Source organism: Aquila chrysaetos, chromosome 19 (assembly GCF_900496995.4).
Source record: "Aquila chrysaetos chrysaetos chromosome 19, bAquChr1.4, whole genome shotgun sequence".
Classification (NCBI taxonomy): domain Eukaryota; kingdom Metazoa; phylum Chordata; class Aves; order Accipitriformes; family Accipitridae; genus Aquila; species Aquila chrysaetos.
In genome coordinates this window covers 26,113,333-26,138,589 of record NC_044022.1, presented here as the reverse complement: position 1 = coordinate 26,138,589, position 25,257 = coordinate 26,113,333, and the positions used below count along the sequence as shown (strand labels likewise).

At 41.5% G+C, this 25,257-nt stretch overlaps 1 protein-coding gene across 5 annotated transcripts in view; it reads left to right on the top strand.

Moving 5' to 3' along the window:
• The window catches only part of FAM168A (family with sequence similarity 168 member A), a 200,685-nt gene that overhangs the window by 33,555 nt on the left and 141,873 nt on the right, over positions 1 to 25,257 (top strand). For 2 of the 5 annotated variants that reach the window (XM_030042371.2, XM_030042367.2), the window contains exons 1-2: positions 15,926 to 15,959; positions 17,238 to 17,330. In XM_030042371.2, the coding sequence (XP_029898231.1) occupies positions 15,941 to 15,959; positions 17,238 to 17,330 (112 nt within the window). In that variant the 5' untranslated portion in view covers positions 15,926 to 15,940. Of the gene's footprint in view, positions 1 to 15,925; positions 15,960 to 17,220; positions 17,331 to 25,257 lie in introns of those variants that run through there. The other 3 variants (XM_041118548.1, XM_030042369.2, XM_030042368.2) reach the window with 2 other exon arrangements.

Genomic DNA, 25,257 nt, shown 5'->3' with positions numbered 1-25,257 from the left:
GTTATTTTTTTCAGCAGTAGATAAATTGATGTGAGAAAAAATATACAGTATTGATTTTTCTTTTCCTGTGGCTTTTGAGAGGTTGTTAATGCAGCAAGTACACAAAAGCACTCATATGTCTGTCTGCACAGTAATCTCTAATAAATTGAGTTTTTTAAAAAACATTTTTAGTCTGTAGTTTCAGTGACTTGATTTGTGGAGTAGATGATATCTCCTGGCACATAATTACTCATTTTTGGGTTGTGTAAAAGGTTGGAGGATAAATTTTGATGCATTATCTGTAGCACTAAACATCTCTCCTATTACTCATGCAAGTTTTTCCTCTGTCTTCCTCCTTATTGTAGCTTAGTAGAGAGGTTTTTAGGAATCAGGTTTTTTCAGTGTTAAAATTTATAGTACAGACACTTTCTAGAGCTAATTCTTGCACATCATGACATGGCAATAGTCATGATCATGGCAAGGGCGATGATTTATATTCAGGAGACCAACCATTTCTTTCTCTCAGGGTCACCAACTGTGTAAACAGGTTAGTGACCATAATGAACCACAACCTTTTGCTTCTTGTTTTCTTTTGGGAAAGAAATAAAAACCTGCAGCAGGACACATGGCGATAATCGTGTTAATGATAAAATAAAAGCAATTTGATAACATATAACAGAATTAGACATCCAAGGAGCTGTCAGTCTGGGGGTGGTAATGATCTGAGGATGCCAAGGAAGGCAATGGGTAGGTGCTGACATGCAGAGCTGTATGAGATATTTGTCTGTGGTTGGGTAATCGTGTGTGTTGGATGTCCAGCAGAAGCACTTCTGAGACTGATGAACAGGTAGGCAGATGGTGACGCTTATGAATCGCTGACATTCAGGGACACTTTCTGTGTGTGTGTTGCTCTTTGTTCATGCTGTTCTGGGCTTGCAGTCAAAATTTTGGGGTCATTAATATTTTCTTTCCATTATCCAGTGGAGGACTGCATTGTGTCCAATTTCTTATGGCCTTACTGCACATATTCAGTGTTACCTTGGATTTGTTGTCCCAAGCCACTAACATTTTTCTTCTTTCTGTATTCTGTTCTCTCCATGTCTAAAGATTTGTAGGTTGCCAGGGTGGGACAGGGACCATGTTGTCACTGCTATGAAAAGAGATGGATGCTGATTATGTTGCTCTGTGGTGGTTCATTCCAAATAACTCATTGTCTTGACAGTAATTTAGTGATCCCAGTTCTCATTATTGTAATCCTTCTTTAATGTCATTCCTCAGGCCGTGAGACATAGGATTTTCACTTGGTCTTTGGTGTCCTCCTAACATACCATACTTGTTCTTATCCAGTTTTCTAGTTTTTCATCTTGTGCTCTTCCTGTGGTGGTTCTCAAGGTCCTGCAAAATCACCTGGAAGCCTTTATATGGAGGAGACTCCATCGTCTTTCAGGACATGGACTTTCAGGACACGGTTTAGTGGGCATGGTGGTGTTGGGTTGACGGTTGGACTTGGTGATCTTAGAGGTCTTTTCCAAACTTAATGATTTGATTTGATTTAAAGAGAGATTTCCTATGGACTTCTGACTCAGAAGATTTTTTTTTTTTTTTTGTCCTGTCCAAATAGGAGAATGGTTGTCTTGAGCTTTTCTTACAGCTCAACTTGAATTGGTAGAAACAAGAAACATTGGCTATGGTTAGAGCTGAGCTCAGACCAGCTGAAGAATGACTGGTGTCCTTCTGTTAGCTGTGGAAAAAGGATCCCAACAAAAAAAAAGAGAGGGGTAAATGCAAGTTGTGGAATCTGGCTCCCTCTCCTTCATGCCACATGCTACCACAAATGCTGCTTGTGATGCTATTGAGTTTACCTCGTCTTTTCCTTTTGTCTCCTTGCATCAAGAAGGAATCAACAACTCAGCCTGGGAAGCTGTGGCAACTTCAGATCACAGACACCCTTTAGCAGGCAGAAACTGTCTGAAGCTCAAGGCACCAACGGTTTCAAGAGCATGAGACATTGCTGTTGCAGACAAAGAAAGAAAACCAGTTGCTATTCCAAACTTGTGCTACGTTGAGACTTCAGCTCTGAAGGCCACAAGCAGACCTTTCGCCATGTTAAATCTGGTGTTATTACACAGGATGATTTTCCTTCCACTAGCTGAGGAGCAAACAATCTCTTTGTGAGTATCACTGGGACCTCACTAAGTCAGGAGATTGAGTTTCAGGGTCTCAGAATAGCTTGCAATTTACCTTCCCTATGCAGTCAGGAAGACACTTCAAATTTTTATAAGGTGATGCCCTTTTTTGACCCAGCAGTGTTTGCCATGGGCGCTGCTGTGTGAAGAGTTCAGTGAGGATGGAGACTGTCACCAATGCTTTGTTCCAGTCTTTTCACTTGGTTATGGGGCCCCTCTTTGAATTGTTGCCTGAAGATGATACTAGCCGTATTATGCAGGAATGTTATTTTATGTATGTGTGGATGTGTGTATTTATACACCACCACCCAATGCAAACGGGACTGTTCTTTTTATATGTTGTTATTCATACTCATCTGAGAAATACATCAGAATTAATACAAAATCTCATTGCTCCTTTATAACTTAAAAATGGAAGGTGCTTGACATAGGGAAAGAGCTGTGCCTAGTTTGTCGTTCTTCATGAAACAATGATGTTAATATTTTTTGGCTTCTCATATTTTTTAATATACTTTTCAGGAGGACTTTTCTTGCTTTAACAGATAAATGCATGATCCGTATGGCTTCTGTTTTCCTGTTGTCTTTACTTTTCCTATACTTTCCTTTATATCTCCATCCAACTGGTTGTACTCGCTTGACTGTTCATACTCCTTTGTATTAAGGAGCACCACTTCTTGTCTTGTTTCCCAGTTGTTGAACATCTCAATGCACTGGATGCAATCTTCTGCAACAGAGTAAAAGGCATTAGGTTTAACCGTTTTTCAGGAATTGGCTTCAGTGGACCAACATTGGCAGTTTTGTGCATGACTTTCTCCCCCTTAATTTTTTACTCAGTGTGCTGTAGTAAGATGTACTTAGTGTTTGTCTGAATTAAACCCAAAGACAAACCACAGAAGATACTATGGTGCCAGAACAGCAAAGGTTGATAGAAAATGTGGAAGCCAAAAAGCCTTTTGCTGTGGATTGAAGGGACGTTAAGTCTGCTTGAAGCATGTGTTCTGAGATATAAAGTGAAATTAAGGACTTCTAAGTCTTACAAGTTCATGGCGTTTCTTTTTTTTTTTTTTTCCGGAAATGCTGATCTTTATTTTTCACTTTTTATGTGCTGTTTAGAAGGTAATGGCTTCCATGGGAGGGACTTGTACATTTGTATGGTTGGCTTTTTATTGCAGTAGGCTTTTAGGAGGTCAAGGAAGCGCACATAGGGGGGCTTTTAAAGTGGACTATGAAATGATTTTGCTTAGCTTTGTTTTATCACTTCTTCAACAAATCTCTCTCTCTCCCCTCAGGTTGCAGCTTTCTAAGCCTTGCCAGCACAAGCAAAACAGTAATGCTCTGCCAGCTCTGCTAACTTCAAATAAAACACGGAGCATATTTAACTTGCATTTGTGCAGAGGCGCTCGTTACAAACACCTCTTTTCTTGCCATAATACTCGTCACAGTTTCTTGATTGCCTCTGGCAGGGGGATGACCGGCTCTGCGGATGATGGGAGCACAGTGGATGCCATTTACTTAGATTCAGCAAGGTTTTCTACATCCTTCTAGCCATACTGGGGAGTGGTGGACTACAAGGTGTGTGGAAAACTGGTTGCAAAGGTCAGTGGTTTGATGTAGCCAGAGGGCTGGTTATGTGTGGCCTCCCTGAGGATTAATACTGGGACCAACACTTTTTAACATCTGTCTCAACAGCTTGGTAGATGGGATAGGATGCACCTTTTGTAAATTAATGGACGGAGCTGAATTGGGAGTGATGCTTGTTGTGATTGTGGGCAGGGCTTCCCATTCAGAAGGATGTTAACAAGGTAGAGACCAGGACTGATGGAAACCCATAAAGCTCAGCAAAGTCCTTTACCTGGGATGGAATAATCCCATGCAAGAGGTTCCCTGGCACAAGAAGAGCAGTGAAATACTGGAGAAGCCTCCATGGTGGTTGTGAGCTGGAGTGCATGATATAGAAGAGGTGATGAGCTGGGTCTGCTCAATCTGGAGGAGGTGCAGGGGGAACCTTATTGCTGCTGTTATCTTCATTTACCCAAAGGGGAGGTTGCAGGGAAGATGGTGTGTGCTTCTCAGGTGTGTAGTGATAAGAGGCAACAGACACAAGTTTGATTTAGGTTACACATGAAAAGCAACCCCAAACTCTGAACTATTGCCTGAGGAAACATGGGAATCCCCATTGGAAAGATTTAGATTAGATAGCACATCTGCCAGGAACAGTTCCAGTATTGTTCTTGCCTTGAAGCTGGGAGTGAGACCATGACTTTTTCTAGTTCTGCTTTTCCATAACCAACCTGTTGGACTTCCATGAAGAAAGTCTCACCTTTTTTTCTTACAAAGGTTGAAAGAACCCACCAAAAACCCATCCTGAAGATACGGTGCATGCCTGTATTATTTGTACTTCTAGAACTGAGCACCCTTTTGCAGTGCATCCATATCTTCTCAGAGGTGGGCACTAGTGTATTCCAAGTCCTAGTTTGTTGGATGCGCAAGCCTTGGATTCAACTTGAAAAGCATCAGGGAAGTATTTGCTACGTATTTTTGCTGCACAGTGAAATACAAATAGCCCTTTTTCACTCCCTCAAGAAACGTTAAAGTCTATTTGGAGGAATAAAAGTGCAGTGCAACATTTAGTCATAAATTGAAGATTTCCAACACCGTGTTGACTTAAAGCATATGTTAGTGAAACATGTCTCTGCTTTGCAGACAATTTTTGTACTTATGCTGTGGCAAGCACATTTAACAAAGCACAGAAAATGTGCTGCCGGGAACAATCCAGCGGTGATGGTAGGGTCATTTAGATGACTTAATAGGTCTTTTTTTTTTCCTAGCTATCTGTATTAAATCAATGATTCATATAAATTATGCCAAAGGGAGTTAATTGTTATTGCATGGTATAAAAAGCTGCCAAACTAAGGGCAAAACTTTCATTGCAGTGCATGAAATAAAATGGAGTTATGTTATGATTGCTGAAAGCATAAAATGGCTGAACCTTTCACCCCTACCAAACAGCATGAAATGAAACTGCCGCAATAATGGCAGGAGCGAAGAAATTTTGGAGGCAAAGGTTTGGAGGTCGTGGCATGTTTGGAGGCTTTGGCACATTTGGAGGTTCTCCAGAACGTGCAACAAAAATTGAATGTGAAATACCCAGCTCAGGGAGAATGCTGTACTTCTCCGTTGCCCAGATCTGCAGAGAAATTTAGGAATTTAACTTCATTGGTTCAGTGGGAGTTGAGCTCCTAAATATCTTTGAGGGATTAGACTGTAGGCTATGTAATATGGTTTATTTCTTATCTCTACAAGAGGGGCACTGCTACTGTCCTCTCTTGCAGCAATGTTATAAAGAAAAATACTTCAGGGTTTGGGGTTTTTTTTTGTGGTCAGATACTGTGAAGATGAGGCTATGTAGGTATCTTAATTAGATAGCTATGGGCAGAGTAATAGGTTTGGCTCAGAATATGTTCTCCAGGCACATTTTCAGGGCTGTTTGAAGATGAATTGTAGCTTTTCTGAGAGAGGGTACATCAAGGACGCTTGAGCAGAAGATGATAAGCGTTGGTGCTAGCCATTGCACGCTGTCGCTTTGGAATATTTCTCACTGAAGTCAGTGGAGAGAAAAAAAAATCCATTACATGTTGCTTAATTTCAATATGCACTTTGCACAAAATCTGACATGGCCCTTTGCTAGGGAAATTGCATTTTAAATGGAAGAAGGTAATATAATGAGAAGAAAACGTGAAACTGGAAACACTGGCTATTATGTAAAGGAGAATGGGTAAAAGATACATTTTTAGGAATTGTTTGGAGGAAAGTCTGGGCCTTTTTGTGCAAGGAAAAGTAGTCTTCTAAGTAGGAGCCAGCATGGCAAAAAAACAGAGGAGCAGGTGGAAGGAGTAGCGTGGAGAGGGGGTCTAGGGTGGGACAGAGGAGGACAGCTGGAGTGGAGATGTTGGCATGTCAGAGCTGCTGAGAGCAACCTGGAGTAATTTGGAATGGGTGCATATATTTTTTAGAGTTGATGTGGAAGTTCAAGAGTACTGACACACTAGAAACTTAGGAAATGGCATTACCGAAAATGGGGAAACTCCACGCTCTCTTGTTACTAAGTGATTAATAATGGATAATTTCTGGCCTGCGTAGTGACCTGACCTGATTGCAAGAAACAAAATGTGTGGGGTAAGGATTAGAGTGCTATTAGGCATGGTCTTTGCTGTGATTGGCCAGTAGTGGAACAGTAAATGATTAAAGTCCTTTGCAAAAGCTGTTACAGGGCTGCAAGAAAGCTTTTTATTTTTCTCTAATATTATCAAGAATTTTTTTGTCCATCTGCAGTATTCAAGAAGGTGAAGTACTTGGGGGAGGGGAGGGTGTATCCGCTATGATCTCTTTAAGAACTGGTCGATATTGCTCTAAATTTTGGGTAGCTTTTTCACTGGCATTGCTACTGTAATATCTGTGTGTCTCTGTGTGGCAAAGGGAATCAAGTGATGAAAAATTAAGTCTATGGTGACAGAAATTGCTAATGACTTCCACAGGAAGGAGAGATTGGGACTACTTTAAACAAGTGCTTAATAGACCCTAGTGAAAGAAATGTTGACTTAACTAATTTTTAATTGCTTTTAAGCTTATTTAAAAGTGAGTTTGTTATTGAAAAGATAAGTAATTAAAGTCCTTGAAAAATTGTGGTGAACTTTGGAAACACCTTCATGGAAAAGCAGGTACCCACCCTAAAATTATTTTTATTGATACCTGATCTTGTATGAATGGCTCAATTAATTACTTGATTAAGTGTAGTTCAGTGTAGCGATGCTGCTCGGAGATGAGTCAACATGTGTATCCTTCAGTTAGAAGACAAAAGATCTGATAAATAGTCAATTGTTGCTTTAGGAAATGTCCTGGTTTCGGCTGGAATAGAGTTAGTTATCTTCCTAGTAGCTGGTACAGTGCTTTATGGATAAGTAAAAAAAATCACTTTTGTGAATAACTTTTTTGACCAGAACTTGTTCTCCCAAGACATACGGGACAGCAGAATTTGGTGTAGTTTCTGGAGATAAGAGGGTTGCTAGCAAAATCATTTGGTCAAGACATAGCTTATACCGGTAAAACGATGATTTCATCAATGTAGCTTAGCTGGTTTTTTTTCAAATGGAAATAATCTTTGTCAATACAAGAATCTGAAAATTGATTTTGTTGTCATGTTTTTGTTGTCATGAGGACAGAGGAGAAAAGATCACACCTCTGCCTTGTGCAGCTATATTAGCAGAACATCATGAAGAGATCAAGGTCTACTGTTAACCTGTAATTTTGTTTTGGAGTTTAACTACAAGCTGTTAGTTGGCTTTACAGGGCAGGACAAAGGATGGATAAAACCATCAGAAGTGGTGAGAGAGGTGTGTGCAGGTCTTGTTCTACTGTTATATCTCACTGTCCTTAAACTGAGTATTCCACTTGACAAATGTATGTCTTATTTTGGAAAGCACGTCTGTCTTTGCTGGAAACATCTGCTTTTCTCCCAAGAGACAAGCCTCCACTGGGAGATTTCATGCAGCATCCTCTGGGTATGTTAAAGGAGCATCGATGAAAACCAGATTCTAAACCCCAATCATAGAATAGTTTGGGTTGGAAAGGACCTTCAAAGGTCATCTAGTCCAACCCCCCTGCCATGGGCAGGGACATCTTCCACTAGATCAGGTTGCTAGATCAGGAGATTCCAAGGATGGAGATAGCACCTCCTCTCTGTGCAACCTCTTCCACTGCTGCTTAACCCCTAATATGAACTTGTTTCTACATTACACCCAGCTGGAATTCCCCTTGCTACCACACGTCCCTGTTGGCTCACTGTGCACCTCTAAGAGTCTGGCTCCATCTTCTCTGTAGGTACTTGCAGGCACCAAGAAGGAGCCCCAAAGCCTTCTCTTCTCCAAGCCGAAAACTCCACCTCCTGCAGCCTTTCCTCCACCTGACCATCTCGATGGCCCTCCGTTGGACTTTGTCTTGTATTGGGGACCCCAGTACTGCTGGTTTCCAAGAGCTAGTATTTCAGATGAAGCTTCGGAAGTACCAAACCAAGGGGAATAATAACTTCCCATGCCAGTAAAACCCAGGATGTGGTTGGCCTTCCCTGTTGCAAGGGCACACTGATTCACAGGCCAGTTCTTGTCTGGCAGGAGCCCAGGTCCTTTCCTGCAGAGCTGCTCCTCACCACGTGCTCTTGCATGGGATTATTCCATCCCAGGTGAGGGACTCTGCAATTGCCTTTGCTGCACCTCTGCGAGTTTCCCATTAGCTCATTTCTTCAGCGTAACAAGATCTCTCCAAACATTAACAATTCCTCTAGTTTATCAGCCACTCCCCTTAATTTGATATGCTTTGTGAACTTGCAAAAAATATTTTCTATCCTGTCTACAAAGTTGTTGAGAAAGCTGTTGAGAAGTACTGGTCCTATGATCAGCCCTGAGGGATGCCACATGCAACCAGCCAGCAGCTGAACTTTGAGCTATGGAAAACCTCCTTTTCAGTCTGACAGCCCAGCAAATTTTCCATGCACCTTGTAGCCAAATTGGGTAGATTAGAAGGATGTAATGGTGGGAGATCATGTGGAAATGGTGCAATGGTGGGAGACCGTGTAGAAAACCTTGCTAAAGTCGAGGTAAGTGCCACCCGCTGCGCTCACATCATACGCAAATCTGGTCATCCCCCTGCCAGAGGCAGTCAGGGTGTGATTGCTGTCATCCTTCAAATTTGATATCGAAAAGCCACGTTCCTCAGCATCCTTGGATATGTCCTGTCTGGTCCTGGGGACTTCTGTGTCCTTGGCTTATTTAATTAGTCCTTAATTTAGTCCTCTGTCCTCCATGGAGGGTAGCACCTGTCTCCTCAAACCCTGCTACTAGACAGTGTATTGAGCCTAATTATTCTGATAGAGTTTGGAGATTTAAGAAAAACTTTCCTTAGTAGACGGACTGTATAAATTGAAGTAGATTAATAAACTAGGCTAGAACATAATGCCATTTGCTATTCTAAATGTAATAAAGTGAAAATCAAGAATGAGTATGTTTGTTTCCAGTGTGTATTTTTCTGGATTACAAAATGTGGCAGATGTGGTATATAGCAACAGTTCTTTGTAAACTGGTGTGTTTTAAAGACTGGCTTAGATGATTTAGTCTTTTTTAAATAGACGTAAATATAAAAGCAAACCAGATCTCACTCTGTTTGTTTAAGTCTCTCTTATCTGCTGATGTGAGTTCAGATTAGAGTGGCTGACTTAAATATCTTGAATCCACCCATCCTGCCAGTGTGACGGCTCCAAGCTCTGCACCTGAATCCTCTCCGGCGCTGAAATCCAGAGCTCAACAGTAGCAGGGAACTGAGCTGCCCAGGCAAAACACGGCTGATATTTTGGTAGCGATTGTCCTTTTACCAATCTTTGGCTCTAAAAGTAACCCCTCCAGTTTTCCAGTGGATTAGACTTTTTTTTTTTTTAATCAGTAACTGGTCAGTAAGTAAAAATGGAGATGGGATTTGCTGCTTTTCCTAATCTCGCTCTGCCCTTCTAGCCTTGATATGGCATCCTTCAAGCAGGAAAGTAATTCTAACAATGTAGTGGAAGAAATGATGTAAAAGGGAGGTGTGGCCAGGGGTGATACTCAGCAGATGAATACCGACATTAGTCACTTGTCTTTCTTGCAAGCCGAGACAACAGGATGTTCCTGGAGGAAGGATGATGCCCAATTTTGTTGGTTTTAATGACTCCCGCACTTTTCTTGCATCTCTAGTTCATATTTGTATCCTGTACGTAAAAAAAAAAAGGTGGCTCTGTGTAAGATATAAGACTCTTGAGTTTAAAGAACCCTTTAATTTTAGAAACTCATTGCACACCTTGAGATGTTGAGTCATTGTGTATCTTGACATGGAGTTTTCATGGATGTGTGTGAAGTTGCTAGTGAAGCACGTGTGCGTGTTCCCATGCTGGCTGGGGAGCTTGCTGCTTCCAGTCCCTTTTCACCCTCTTCCTTCAAGAGCTCTTTCCCCTCCAGACTTGCCAAAGTCATCGCTGGTGATCCCCAACCTCCTCTCACCAGTTGGACAGGACAAGTGCCAGGCATGGGTCTTTGCTTGCCCAGCTCTTGGCAGGAGCAAGCTCAGGAGATACAAGCAGTCCTGGTAGCCTTTCTCTCCTAAGCACCACCAATGTGCTGTGGCATCTGGGGAGACCAGGGGTGAATTTGTGCTTGTGGTGTCCTTTTCGCTCAATGCAAATTCTCTTGGCTACGTCTTGTATTTTCTTTCTTCAGGGTGAAGTGTTTTTCTTGGGAGGTTCACTCTTCCTCTGCTGCCTGTTCCCATTGCTGGGCTCCCGTAACTGTGCTGGTACAACTATCTCAGGGGCCATATGGTGAACCAGATCAGTGAACAGCAAAAAAGGTTATTTTTAACCCAGATCAGTTCACTAATCTGGTTCACTGTACAGCTCCGTAGCAGTCGTGTTGGTACAAAGGCAACTGGCAATTTTTGAGGGGAGGAAAGACGGGAAGGCGCTTCCAGCCAGTAATGTCCCTGCGGTTTCCTGCCATGTTTTCTGCCTTCCAAAATTATTTCTTTCCAGGCGTTTATTTCCTGCTAGGTATTTTCACAGATGTTTTGGCTTCCAATTCCTCCAGGTGGATCTCATCTGATATTTTTTTTGCCAATACCTCTGGTTTCTCAGGGCTTGTTTTTTGTTGGGTTTTTTTTTTTTTTAATGTGCCCTGAGAAATGAACTCAACTCCGATCTGTATAATCTGTGTATGTTCATTAACTTTTTGCCCTATTCTTCCTTAATTTAGATACCAAATGCATTAGGCTGTACGACAAATGTCTGTGGTATCCTCTCTATGGTATCTCCTTGCTCCCAACCCAATACCATACCCTTTATTATTGCCTTTAAGTTCTAGTCCTTTACTTGTATTCACTGTGTAAGTAAAGGTGTCTGAATTAACTTTCAGCATAAAACACTGTCAGTGCTTTTCCTAATGTCCAAATAGATTGTCTGTCATGTTCTCATTAATCCCTCTTTTGTAATGCTGTGAAGGCTTGTGTTAGTTTTTCTTAGATTTTATTTTTTTTAAATAGAGGTAAAGGTCAAACTGGGGCTGCTATTGCTGAAAGGTTTATTTTTATTTTTAAGATGATGGCTGCATATAATTTTTTAATAGTGAAACTTTCTGAAGGTTGAGCATTGTCAATAGTGCAGTAAATCGTTTCCTTCAATTAACGCTAATCTTAGATAATTAAATTGTTTTCTTTTGACTACAAAGTCATCTGCAACTTAGAAACCTCTAAGTGTCTTGTAATACATAAATTGCACAAGTGAGAATAACTAATCCAGAATCAATACTTAAAGAACCGGTTTTGAAAAATTGACGAAAACGGGAGGTGAATAACTTCAAAATCTACTTTTGAAGAATTTTTCCTGCTGGAATTAGAAATGTGTTTGAAACAAGTACAAGCCCAATGTATGAGGCTATGCACATTCAGTGTCAGCCCTCCCTGCTGCCCCAAAGGACGTTTATTCTGTAATCTCAGTCAATTTAATTTTATTTATTGGAGCCTGGAAGATCCCTTCCCATATTGCTGTGTTTGGATACTCAGAGGGTTAAACACAAAAAGTTGTGGAATAGGATTTAAAGGAAGGTGCCTGGCTCCAGTCAAGCATCATTAGACCTTGTCCTGTTCGATTTTAGATCCTAATGTTTTTCTCTTCCTTCAAAAATCCCGGTCTCGGTGAATGTCCGGATGGATGACCATGCAATTCAAGGGACTCAAGCGGTACGGAAGGTTTTTGAGATGGAAAATTGGCTCATGAGGAAAGTTTGGCAGTGCTGTCCAACTGAATAAAGTTATTTTCTCAGTGGAGAATGCTGTATTTTTGCTCTTCAGCATGTCAGACACTTAGTGAATGTTTTTATTTTCATTTGATAAGTAGTTGTGGAGTGTATTTTTAAATGAATTATGCTAACACTATTTTATCATAACAATCTGCAATCTATCAAGGCAGGTTTTTTAATCACTATGTTCTAATTAATTCTTAATCTATTTTATAATCCATGTACCCAGCTCCTACCACTGGAGTCCAGTTTTATAGAAAGAAGAACAAAAGTAATGGATAAAAAGGGGGAATTGTAGAAGAATAATTGTAATAAGATCATTGTGATGGTGTAGGTACTAAAACAAAAGCAGCAAACTAAATTTTGGTCATAGGAGGGGAGGATAGAATTAAAATGAAAAATATTGTATTGCTGCTTGAAATACCACATTTAATTGATGAAGATATTGGGGAACAAGTTTTTTTACTAAGTAGCTGCAGTAATCTTAAAAGGAAATGTTAAGGGATTTAAACTTTTTCACACCAAGAAGAAAGTGGGAGGGGTGGGAGGACTTCATTATGGAGTAGGCTGTAGGAACCCTGTTAAGTTTCTTTGCTCAACTTGACAGAGGTAAATTGCTTTAAAAGCCAGAGCACGTAATCGAATAATTAGGAAATTAGAAGTTAATGGGAAGCTTGCACAAAACATATTCTACATGAATTAATGAATTTATTCAGCAAGCTGGGGCAACTTTGGCTCCAGAAAAGGAGTTGACAAGGGTTGGTAGGAAGTCTAGTGTAGTAAGCAGGAGCTGGGAGAGTCTTGACTCTCAAGCGAGATGGTTTTCCACTTGCAGTTGCAAAAATCTGCTGTACAAGCAAAGAAGGCAAAAATCTGTGAGGACTGAAGAGAGAAGGTTTAGCAACATTCCATATCTCTAAAAAACCCAAACAGGACAAACCCCTCACCACCAAGAAACAAGCACCTCCCAAACTCAATAAGGCATCCAAGTATCTTCTTCATACGTCTCAGCTGGTCAAAGTACCTTCTTCAGACATCTCAGCTGTTCGTGGCTGGCAGTGCCTCTGCTCATAGAGGGGGGTGCCTGGTGGGTGAGTGGATGAGGATGGTTCCAGCATCTCTTCCAGACCCTCTAATATCCAGATCATAACTTTAAAATAAAAAGATCAATAATATTGGCCAAGCATGAAAGACTTTTCCAGCTAGTGAATATTTCTCCTTTTCTTCTTTCCATATTTAATTTCAGGAAAAACTGTGTAGTTTTTTCAGGCAGTCCTACCTATGGTAACATTGTCAGCCCAATAACTGGGGGAGCTGATGCTCTGCCTTTGCTAAAGGAGGTGGATTCCAGCTTTCCATCAGTGTTTGCCTTGCCTCGGCTTGCCAGTGAGAGATCAGCAGTTGGCTTTCCGTGGTACCACCGGATGATGACGATACCTCCGTCAGGTCTGAAACTGAGCCTGCAAGAGACCGCTGGGGTGGCAGGAGTGGGAAAAGACAACCTGCATCTCTTGGGGAAGGCAGGGTTGTTTCTTCTGTATTTTTGAAGTCTTTGCTCCCCATTCTCTTGTCTTTCTCTGTTCTTTTAACAGATGGAGCAATGAGCCTGGTGAAACTTAGAGACAACCAGGAAAAAATTAATATTATCATTGACAAGGAGAGCTGCCTTCTTCCCTAATGCTCTTCCCCAAGGAAGCAGTAATCATATTTACTTGATAGGCACTTGTGTGCTGGATAACTGCTCCTTTTGATTTGTAGATGCTTCATGTGAAAGCTCCAGCTAGCTCTTCAGGGAGTGGCACATAGTTTCTTCAGGTGTGTACTGAAGGACTTAACATGTTGCCCAGCATTTTTAGATGGGTATTAAAAATGCCATGTTACAATTCAAATGTCCACCCTAGATATGCTGTATGCCTGCTGGTCTTCAGCACTAAAATGACTGTATTCCCTTGGCTTGCCTTTTTTTATTGTTAATCTACAGAGAGGCAAGCTGTTCTCTTCCCTTTCTACACGAGAGGCTGAGGTTTCTCCAACTGCTGCTCCTCTCCCACTGATTTCAAGAGGAGCAACATTTGCTGGTAGAGCTGCACCAGTGTGCTGAACAGGGGGGCTTAATCCGAGATCACACTCTTGATGAACATGGTCGTGCCAGAAGAACTTCCCAATGTTGTGCTATTTCCCTAAATTTTCCAAATTTCTCCTCACATGTCATGTTTTCCCTCTGTAAAATATATTTTGTTTTTCTCATTCTCTAATGAATGTCTTTGTACTTGAAGGCCTTGATTGGGACTGACTGTGTTTCTGCAGATATGTCTGAATTTTGCATGTGTATGGCATCGCTGTGGTTAGAGAACATGGCAGTCCAGGACTCCAGCTGAAGAGGGGTGGGAGATGGGGTACAGCACGAAGCAAGAGAGCATGGTGAGGAATCTGACACAGCTTCAATTACATTTACATTTTGCACCTTCTCACACACTCAAGTTAAGTGAAGATCCATGTGAAACTAGATTTCTTTTGTGTTTGTACTCATTTGAATGATTTCTCTTAAATTCTGACCATTTACGACTGGTTTTTGAATGGTGACTGAGGGCAGTGATGTGTGTGTGTGTGTGTAGGCATTTGGATAACCTCCATCTCCGTGCAGCTCATCACAGCTTCTCTCTGCAGTAGCAGCATCCAGTTATTATGATCCTAATCGTTTTGACTTCTGGTCAAGAAAAAACAGAAAAGGGACCAAAAAACCCCCCGAAAAAGGGTGATTCTGCTCAGTGTCTGTGTGGTAGCACAATACAAGAAGGTATTGATGCTGTTGCAGCTAAAGAAAGATCCCACCGACAAGGTTAATGGGAGGTGGGTACAGTACTTCTCTCTGTCTCTTTAGCAGCTAGAGACGAACAAAAAGGTGAACTTTCTGATAATCCCGCAGCATTAAAGGTTGCTGCAATACTGTCCTCCTGCTAAATTGAGGGGGAGCCTGGAAACCCTCATGTATTCAGCACACGCATCAGTGTTGGACACGTCTGGGGAACCTTTAGTATTTGCTAAGCAGAGCTTAATGACTTCCTTGGCCATACAAGTGTAAAGATGTAAAAATGTTCCAAAACTTGGACTTGAAGCAAATTTAGCTATCAAACCAGCTCTGCTAAATGAAATAGTAATGGCAAAGGCATCGAGATTCGAGGTGTAAAAGCAGTGGAAGGAATGATTGTTGATCCCATGGTTGATGCTGAGCCTAGCATAGCTGGCAAGGCATGCTTTTCACAAAATTGCTAAAGGGTGGAGGAAGACTTGGGGGAGGTGGTTTTCTCCCCCATTTGCTTGGACCCAGATTATTTTCTGCTTCTTTCTTGCCACAAAGGGAGTCATTTGTTTAATTTTACAAAATGTTACTGAAGCTGTTGGAACTGAAACTGCAGCCCACGTCTTCTTGATAAATGACTGTGTGTATTCCTGGAAGGAAGTTAAAATGGGGCTGTGTTATATTTGGTACCTCCCGAAGCACTGAGGCTACTTTGAGTACAGAATGTGCTCAAAGAGACTAATTTGCCACTGCAGAGCTTGATGTGATGAGATTTGTCAAGTCGTCGTTCCTGCTGGAATTCACTTATGCTTTCCTCTCTCTCCTCAAGATGTTTGCTTATATATTTAGAGTTGTTATGTCTTTGAACTGGGGGACCATAAAGGCAAGTTAAAAAGCCTAAAACCAGGATTAAATTCCAAGCAATGAATATGCTTACTATAAGGTTGAAATACAGAAGTCAAGAACCCATACAACAGGTGGAAATATTACTGAGCCGTTTCCCTGAGTGCGCTCACGCTCTTGGTAACAACAGTGTTGGGATTATCTGGATGTTTGAGCATCAGCAGTGTGGATTTTGACTTCATTCCAATGATGCCATCTCAGATGGTATGGTGGTAGTTTTCTGCAGTAGGCGATTCTGGGAACTTCAGTAAAAATCAAGATTTATCTTTTTTTTTTTTTTTTTTTTTTTTTTTTTCTCCTGTTCATTTCCAATTTCATGCTGTTTCCTTTGCTGGGCTTGGAGGGCCTCTTCATGTAATACTGCAGGGAAAGGTGGGAAGGATCGGCACTCCCAAAGAAACCCTCTGTTGTTTTACAGGATTCAATGTTTTCTGCATCCTGTTTTCTCCCCGAGAGTGTTTTTTGAGTGAATGTAAACTAACACTGGATCAGTGGTTAGAAGCAATGAAAAAATATTTAATGTAAACCTTTTGGTACTGGGTTGATTAAAATAAACAACTGTTAGAAGGAGCACTGGTCCTGGTTTGTGAACAGTAGGTTTTCTGTTCCTCTGTATAATGCATAAAGCATGTGGAGCTGCTTGAGAGCTTTTTTTGTGTGCTGTACTTTAATTTGAGGTATTTCGTTTTCAGTTGTCTGAGCTTTTGTGTCAGCTGGGAAGGGAGGGCGTAGGAGTAATGTGTAAAACTTTATTTGGCCTGTTCAGTCCCAAATCCTGACAAATAGCTGGTTAACAAGTATTTAAATGAAAGCTTGAACTTTGTTTTCTCCCTTTTGAAAGCTGAGAAGATCCTAGTTCTGATTTTATCCGCTCCTGATGCTGTTTGTTTCTAGTTTCTATGCAATTTTTCAGCAGAGCGTAGGCAAAGCATAGTTGATGTAGACTTTGTGCGAGACGCCCCATGTGAGTATTCCACCCAAAGTCATTGAGCTGTAGTGTATAGCTGCGGAAAGATTTCGTGTCTTGATTTGAAGGTGCAAATGTTGAATTTCTGCTGTTTTTCTCCCTATACCTGTGGTGATGGAAAAGCGTATCTTTGGTATTTTTAGGGGAAGGCAAGTTGAGGTATTTATTTGTAGGAGACATGCAGTAAATACGCATATCTATTTGTTTAACGATAGCAGGTAGGAAACGTGAGTGGCAGATCATTTACATTACGCTGTCTTTTTTGCAACTGATGAGATCATTTACATTACGCTGTCTTTTTTGCAACTGATGATCTTTTAGCTGGCTTCTGTATCCCTTCTCTCTCCTTCTCTTATCCTGCATCTCCATCGCTCCTCCTTTTTTTGACTGCACTTCTTACCTGTACCCACTTCTCCTTTTGCTCTGGTGTAGAAAAAGACCACTCTTTGCTAGAAAGAGCCGTGTTTTCTGTCTGACAGGTTTGCCCGCAGAGCCTCACGGGTCTCTCTCTTTCTCTCTGTTGGTTGCTGCTGCAGAGCTGTGGAATGCTGTGAAGACTCACTGCCCTGCAGCCGTAGGCAGACTCCTCTCCGGATTATCTCCTTCTGAAGGAAGCTCGTATCCAAGAGGTATCAATTCATGTTTTACATGCACCCTTCAATTGTAGCACTTGAGTTTAGATACTCCTCCAAAGACCTTTTTCCCTACTCCCTCCACAGACAGAAAAGCTTTGGATGCCATGGAGATTGCAAATATTGATTAGAAAGTGTTGGTGTTTGGTATGGGTTGGACCCTTGTTTATATTAAATGAACTTTGGTGCAGAATCGCGTTACATTTTAAACTAAGCAATAATTTCTGACTTAAGAAATGCATAAGCTGAAACTCTGGCAACACTGTATGTAGCGTATTTTATTGTGTTATTTATAAAGTTAATAAACCTAAGGTAATCAGCAGACTGGAGTAGAACACATAGTAGGTATGTGCTGCTCCTATAAAGAATTGTGAGAGTTAGGGTTTTTTTAGTGTTTATTAGTCTTAATATATTCTTAGTAAATAATTTATTTTTGGTTTGTATTAAAAAGAAGGCAAAAAGTACTGCTTGTGTTCGCTAGCTGAGTCAAAATCACTGGGTTGGCAAAGGCATGATTCCTGGTATAAATTTCTGTCATTTGCCTGTAGACAGGCAAATTATTTTCTAATAGTTTATTTGCAGTCTTTCATAAAAGAAAGCTAGAAACATTTTTTTAAAATACAAACTTTGCAGTGTAATGTGGTCTGTAAATTGGTTGGAGCAGGTTCTGTTGTAACTATTTATTTTTGTATACGGTGCCTAGCATTATGAGACCTGAACAGGTCAAGCCCTCTAAGCATTTATATATAAAAAAATCAAATATGTTTTAATAGTGGTATAATGTGATATACAGCTAGCTATTAAATATGAACATACCACTTCAGGAAATCCCTGTGCTGCACACGGTTATGGGCTGGAAAGTATGCTGGGCAAATGTCTGTACGCCTGCCCTGTGCTTAAATTTTCCCCTAGATATTCACACTTGGTTGTTGCTGCAGAGAAGACACTGGGATAGCTGAAGTGTCAGTCTGACCCAATCCAGCTGTTCTTGTGAAGGATTATGGAAAAAACAGGGTTGACTTTTTTTTTCTCCCCTTTTATATGTTTTGCTGCTTGCCTAGTAACATGAACTTTAAATGTCAGCTGCCAGGATACTCACTGAGTGTTCTGCTCCCACTCAAGTCAGATTTGCTGAAAACCAGATGCAGGGAGACAACAACAGTGCTGATGGGTACTCTCTGCTCTTGGATCCACTGCACTGCACCGGGATCGAACACTTAAGCTTGCTGTTACCCTTACCCTCCCAATATTTTAGCACACAGAAGCGCTCCAGCCCTGCTTTGGAAAAAACCTGCCCTGATTAGATAGACGCCTGTTCTTTGGGTATGGATGAAATCAGGCTGTTGTTTCTTCCTCATCCCATCCTCATCAACTCAACTCATCTTAGGTGGGATGGGACAGAAAGTGCAAAGTATTTCTGAAAAGCTTTGCTTCCTCCTTGCTTGTGCCAATCTTGAAGTAACAACGATGGGCTCCTTTCCATCTCTCTCTTCCCCTTTTTGTTGAATATCATGCTAGAAAAAAGGATAAAGAAAAAAAAAAAGGACTTTGATGCTGCTCTTGTCCCCTTTTTCTGCATACTGCTCCCCATATCTCCAAGTCGAAGCAACAGCAGGAGACACAGTTGAGGCTACGCTGCTTTCTCTAGGCCTGAGAAACAGAGGTACAGGGCTGCAGAAGGGAGAGAGGCAAAGCCAAGGGTGTGCATTTGATGGGTTGTGAGGTAGAGAGAAAGCAGAGATTGGGGCTGAGTTGTTCAGACAGGAGAATTGGGACCGGCACTGATGGGAGATCTAGAAGACAAGATGTTTTTTCAAATGAGAATATGTTGTGAAGTGTTGGCTTTGCATCAGAAAGAGAGCTTCTGGTCCATGGGGCTCCTGGTCCAATTCATTTTCAGATTAAGAAACTTAAGTTTAACCTTTGTGTGTGCTAGGTGTCTGAGCTCCCAGCCTGGTCCCTGGAGATCTCGAGAGTGGAATTGATGGAGCCTTGGGAGATTTGGCTGACTAGCTACTAGTTGTCCTCTTCAAGCTGATTGGGGTTGCTCTCAAAGCTGTGACTGCCCTGCATGGGATCTCTACCAGCCACTTCAGACATTTATTTTTCAGGTGTCTTTATCTTGGGTTGAAACTCCTGCTTTTAGACTCATGATGGTAAACAGTGTTCAGAAATCAAAAGGCAGAAGAAATTTTGTTAAATGCTTGAATGTGTGTGTGCCCAACCTCTTAACTTGGTTTACTTAGGTCATTTCCTGCTTGGGAAGTACTGCACTCCCCCAGATCCAAAGTGGAACTCCAGCAATTAAATAGTTAATGTGTGTGTGTGTGTGTGTGTGTAAAATTCATGTGTATCTAAAAATACCTCTCTTATCTGTGTAATGGTTTGGTTTGATGTAAATATTTTTAAATGTGCTTTTACATTAGGCTGGTTTATATATACTGTGTGTGAGTGGAATTTGGTGTGCGGTTAACTGGGCCTGGACTTTATGTATTTCCATTCACCTCAACTCATACAGAAAATTCCTGATCTCTAGTCTCCTGACCATTTATGCCAGTTTGGTGGGGTTCATTTGGTGGTCTTCAATGGGCTGGGAATGCACCAAATCCAGAGATGAAGTGAAGCATCTTGCCAGCGGGTGATGGATACTTCTCTGCTGTTGGGGCATGGGTACCTCACTTAGCAAATTTTAGTGCATGAGCAAATCCTTTGTTCACAGATCTTAAGTTTTCTTGAATTGTCAGCTCTGTTTTGGAGAATAAATTTCCTTTCAGAGAACATATGATACGGAAGGTGACTTCTGTCAAGCTGAGTTATGTACTGTGTCCAGCTCTGGGGTCTCCAGTACAAGACAGACATGGACCTGTTGGAGCGGGTCCAGAGGAGGCCACAGAAATGATCCGAGGGCTGGAACACCTCTGCTGTGAGGAAAGGCTGAGAGAGTTGGGGTTGTTCAGCCTGGAGAAGAGAAGGCTCTGGGGAGACCTTACAGCAGCCTTCCAGTACTTAAAGGGGGCTTATAAGAAAGACAGAGACTTTTCACCAAGACCTGTAGTGACAGGACAAAGTGCAGTGGTTTTAAGCTGAAGGAGGGTAGGTTTAGATTGGACATAGGAGAAGTGTTTTACGATGGTGGTGAGACACTGGCAGAGGTTGCCCAGAGCAGTTGTGGCTGCCCCATCCCTGGCAGTGTTCAAGGCCAGGCTGGATGGGGCTTTGAGCAACCTGGTCTAGTGGAAGGTGTCCCTGTCCGTGGCAGGGGGTTGGAACTAGATGGTCTTTGAAGGTCTCTTCCAACCCAAACCATTCTGTGATTCTATGATTCTAGGTAGGTCCCAGGATCCTATGAGACATCATATAATTGTTTAAGAGTGAAAGGAGATCCCTGTCCCTTGTTCCTGTTGGAGTCTAATGATGGTGATACCAAAGACAGTGGTTCATGTTCCCTTCTTTCCTTTGGGTCATGTTTAGAGGAGGGAAATATGTCATATTAGATCATTAACAATGTTTTAAAATGTAGCCTTCTATCTAGTCTCGACATTTTGTAGGTTTTTGGCGTGTTTATTTCCATGTGCTCCATGACACAGCTGTGTCTATGAACATGCATCTGAGTTTGGAGCACACTGCTCATCCACACAACTTGGTGAGACTGTATCTACACTGCAGTAGTGTGTAAGTAGATGGAGCATAAACTGAGGCTCGGGAATATTGCCTGTTGCTTCAGGGCTCTTCAATTTGGAGATATTTCAGTCTTATGTTCTAAGAGCTGAAGCTAGTAGCTGGCGAGAGAAGGGCTGAGCCTCTTAGCTTGAGGTTGCTGGTTCTCTGATTGAGGTGGTGGGCTTGAGGGGAGAAAAAGCTTACTGTTGTCTGTGGGGTGTATCAGTTTGGTTACGAGAGCAGGCCAGAGGACTGGTGTTATCCACCATACCACATCACCAAATCTGTGCTGAGTGTGTGACATGCTTGGGCATTTCCTAAGGATGCTCTTACAGTGAGCGGGAACGGCTGCCTTAAGAGCAGAACCCTCCAACGTGTTCCTTCTGCTCTTGTTGCTTTTGGTTTTGCCCAGCAACCTCTTGCCTTATATTGGAAGAAACAGGAACGTGGACACTTTTGGTAGAGAATGTAGGTACTCTTCTTTCTCTTAAGCTGTATCTCCTTCTTCTCTACACACAGTCTGACAGTCATGGAGCAGCAAGGCGCTCTTAAATGTATCTCAGCTGAGACAGTTTCAAGTCCCATAGGGTGCTGGATTTTGTTTGGATTCCCTTTCTTCCCTCTCTCCACTGCCAGTCATAAATATTATAGGGTTTGGAAGGATTTGAGATCTATAATTACTTTGCCCATCCTTGCTTCGTGGGAATTTTCACTTCCTGAGAAGTTTTTTATTCCTTTGTGAACACTATTGCAAGGCTGGATGTATCAGTGAAAGAACCCCTGCTCCATGATGTACCTAAATACGCTGTAACATATCACGTAGGGAAACTTCTTCCCTGCATAAGGTGATGAATTTGTAAAGATTAATGACCCAGCATTTCATCCGAAGTAGCATTCTTGCAAATGCTTCTCTTAGTCAGGTCTAATCCCTTAAAAAAACCTCTCTTAATGTTTTTGCCTCAGTATATCGTGGCAATCAGAGTCACCGGCTAATCACGCACACATGAACTGTGACTGCGAGTCCCCAAGCTGGGCTGTGTCACTTCCCACCATACCCACTGCAGCTCTCTGGATGAAACCTGCGGTGTCCTTTGGCTGTCTGTGGTGCGTGATGGATGCTGCGGCACAGGGATGCGTTGTAATTAAGTGTCAGGATAGGAACATCAGCCTGAACATCCCATGATGATTAGTTTGGGGCGTAGAGGAACTATTTTATTGACAAAGCGGCTTTGTGATTCTTTATGGCTGAATACTGCTGACATGCAGTAATTGTTAGAGGAGTAAGACATCATTAGGAAGATGACATTTCCCATAACAAGGAAAAAAAAAATCAACTGTCAAAAACTGATTTAAAAACAAAGGAAGGTTTTAATAAGATTTATGGACATAAGCAGTAAAGAAGATCTCTGACACCAGACTTTTCAGTATGCTCTGGACTGACTTTCTACTTTTGATCTATAAGCTTATGTGGCATATTAAAGTGTGCTGTAGATATTGCCCTGAGGTATGTGGAGAGTGCACCAAAATACTTTTTGTCTGTCTAGTCAGCCAGAAAGACGCAGTCAGGGTCTTTTTTCTTTCTCTGAGTCGAGGATGTGAGTCGTATCTACATCTCTTCTTAAAAAAATATGTATGTATCTTGAAAGCTTTGTGGCCTTGACTTCTTTTTGGACTGAGGTTTACCATGTGGGTATCTTTTTGTAGCCCTGTGATAGCTGCTTCTCTTAGAGGCCAGACTGATGTCCAGCAGACTTGCAAAGTGAAAGTCCAAATTGGCCACTGTACAGAGAGCAAAATGGATTTCAGAAACAACAGAAAAATGGAGATCTGTGTTTCCTGCCGAGGGAAGAAACAAAACCCTAATGAGAATTCTTCAAATGATGCATTGAAATGAGTGCAGCATGCTACAGAGAAGCTGCTGAAGGGCCAAGCCAAGTGGGTGATAGTAGGAGGTCTACTTGAGGTCCAATTTTCTATTCATGCCAAAGAGGTGCAATAGCATGCTCAGGTCTTTGCAGTCTCTGTGGCTGAGGTGAGATTATAGGGAAACATCCAGTATGTTCCCTACACCTTTCTGTAGCACCTTCCCACTGTGTTTGCTCCACATTTCTGCTCTCACAAAAGCCGTGCTGGAAGCAGTGGCCTTTCTTTTAGATGTATAATTTACCACCTCTTCCCGGTGTGCCAGCCTTGTTTGTATTGATAAATGAATGTTCTCTGTGTACAGCCTGCAGATAATTCTGCTCGTCGAGTACAATGCTGCTAAATATACCTGTTTCTGATTAAGTGCATTTGAATTTGTGAGTTTGGTTAATAAGCTACACCTTTCAAAGATTCTTTTGTTAACTCATAAAAGCTGTGTGTTCTGATTTATAGTGCCAAAAGGGGTAAACTGACATTAAAAGCATTAATTAGTCTTGGTTGACTGCACAAAGAATAGAGTTGGTGTGAGCCAGCTTTTGATTTAGCCCTTTGTGGGCCTTTGATTTTTGCCTAAGCTTGTTAAAGGGTCTGTATCTCTGGCTTTTTTGTGCTAGATTGTGTAATTAGAGTTTAGTGTGAAATACAGAGATTGGACTTGAAGAGCAAGAGCCCTGTACAATTATAAGCAATAAACTTGTAAAGCAATTGGCCAGAACTTTACATATATTTTAATAAAGAAATGTTCTTTTTAACATGTGGATGTGATAACTTGGTATTGTTAGATTTGCAGTAACCATATCCAGAGGATTTGTTGTAAGCTGTGGGCACCGTTGGTAAACCTCAGAAAGGATATATTCTCAAGAGCCTTGGATTTGCCCATTGTGCAGTACTTCAGCAGCACGTGAACATAATGGAAATTTTGTAAACTGCATCGCAAGTAGCACTGATGTTTTTTCTTTTCCCCTACATCTTCACCCATTTCGTACAGGCTAAGAGGAAAAAACCCCAGACCTTGCAGCATTGGCTGGGTTTTATACTTGGAATTCCTACATTATAACATTTATGAATGTATTTCAGTATATGGTAGTTTCTGTAGTACCCAATTCTAGCCATCTATTCTCCACACAAAAGTTTGAAAATTAATTGAAATGCAAATCACAGGCTAAGTTTTTTTTTTTAAATAAACCTTCCATAATTATGCTTGACTGCAAAAAAAAGAATACCATTGGTATAATTTTGATAATTGCCTCTGGTTTGTTTGTGAATTAAGATTTCCCTCTGTCCGTATAAAGTTTCCTTCTGTCTTAGATATTATCGCATTAACTGCTCTATAAAAAGAATGTTGGACTGGGTTTCATCCAAACTTGCTAATACTTGTCATTAAAGAGTCAAGAGTTGGCCAGTGTGGTACCTCCAATATTGCCTTCATTTCCTTTGTATGACAGCATGTATTATAACAGTTGACTGTCAGACTTGCTAACGATGACCCACTGTAGAAATGTTTTTTAAACATACAAATATCCAGCTGCATATGAAAATCTCCACATTTCCCACTGTTGAACATCAGAGCTCACAGAAGATTTTGAGCCCCTAGACGAGGGAGAATGGTGGAATACATCTGAAACTCCTCAGCTTAAGAAAAAGCGTTCTTTGGTTTCCTGAATATTTTGTATGTGTATAATGACACACTGATGTCTTCTATTGTAATTTGTACTTTAAAAGATGTTTGCTCTGTGAAGTTGTCTGACGTTCTCTGTAGGCCAGTTCAGTGTTTGGCAGCTTTGAAAGCATAATAGCATATGCTTTTCCCTCCTCTCATCGTTAATGATGTTAGTAGAAACCCAACAGCAACCGGAGACCTTCTCTGCAGGTAGATGTTAATGATGGTTCTATTAGAGGGTATCATGGGTTGCCGCTGGAGAGAGCCTCCTGGCTTCTGCTGGGGTTAGGACACAGTGAGAGCTGTCATCTCTCTCCAGATACCCTCATGCCCAGCTCCTAAACCTATGGTGTACCGTTCAAAATGCATCTGTGTGCTACCTTTGGCCCCATGGCTGAAAGCTGCTGGGCTATGGACTAGCGCATGCCCACACTTTGCTGTCAAGGTGCTGCCTTCTTCCAACCCTATGGAAAATTCCCTTCTGTTTTAAATAACTGAGGTTCAATAAGTGAAGGTGGAAAGAGACCTCTGTTTTTTGGCTTTTTAGCAAAGTTGTAAGGTAATGCTAGGATGGGTTTGAGGATTTTTTTATCATCTGCCTCTTGTTCAGAGTCCTTGCTTGAATCCATTTATGAATGGAAATGAAGACAGAGCGCCATTGTGAAGAATTGTGATTGTCAT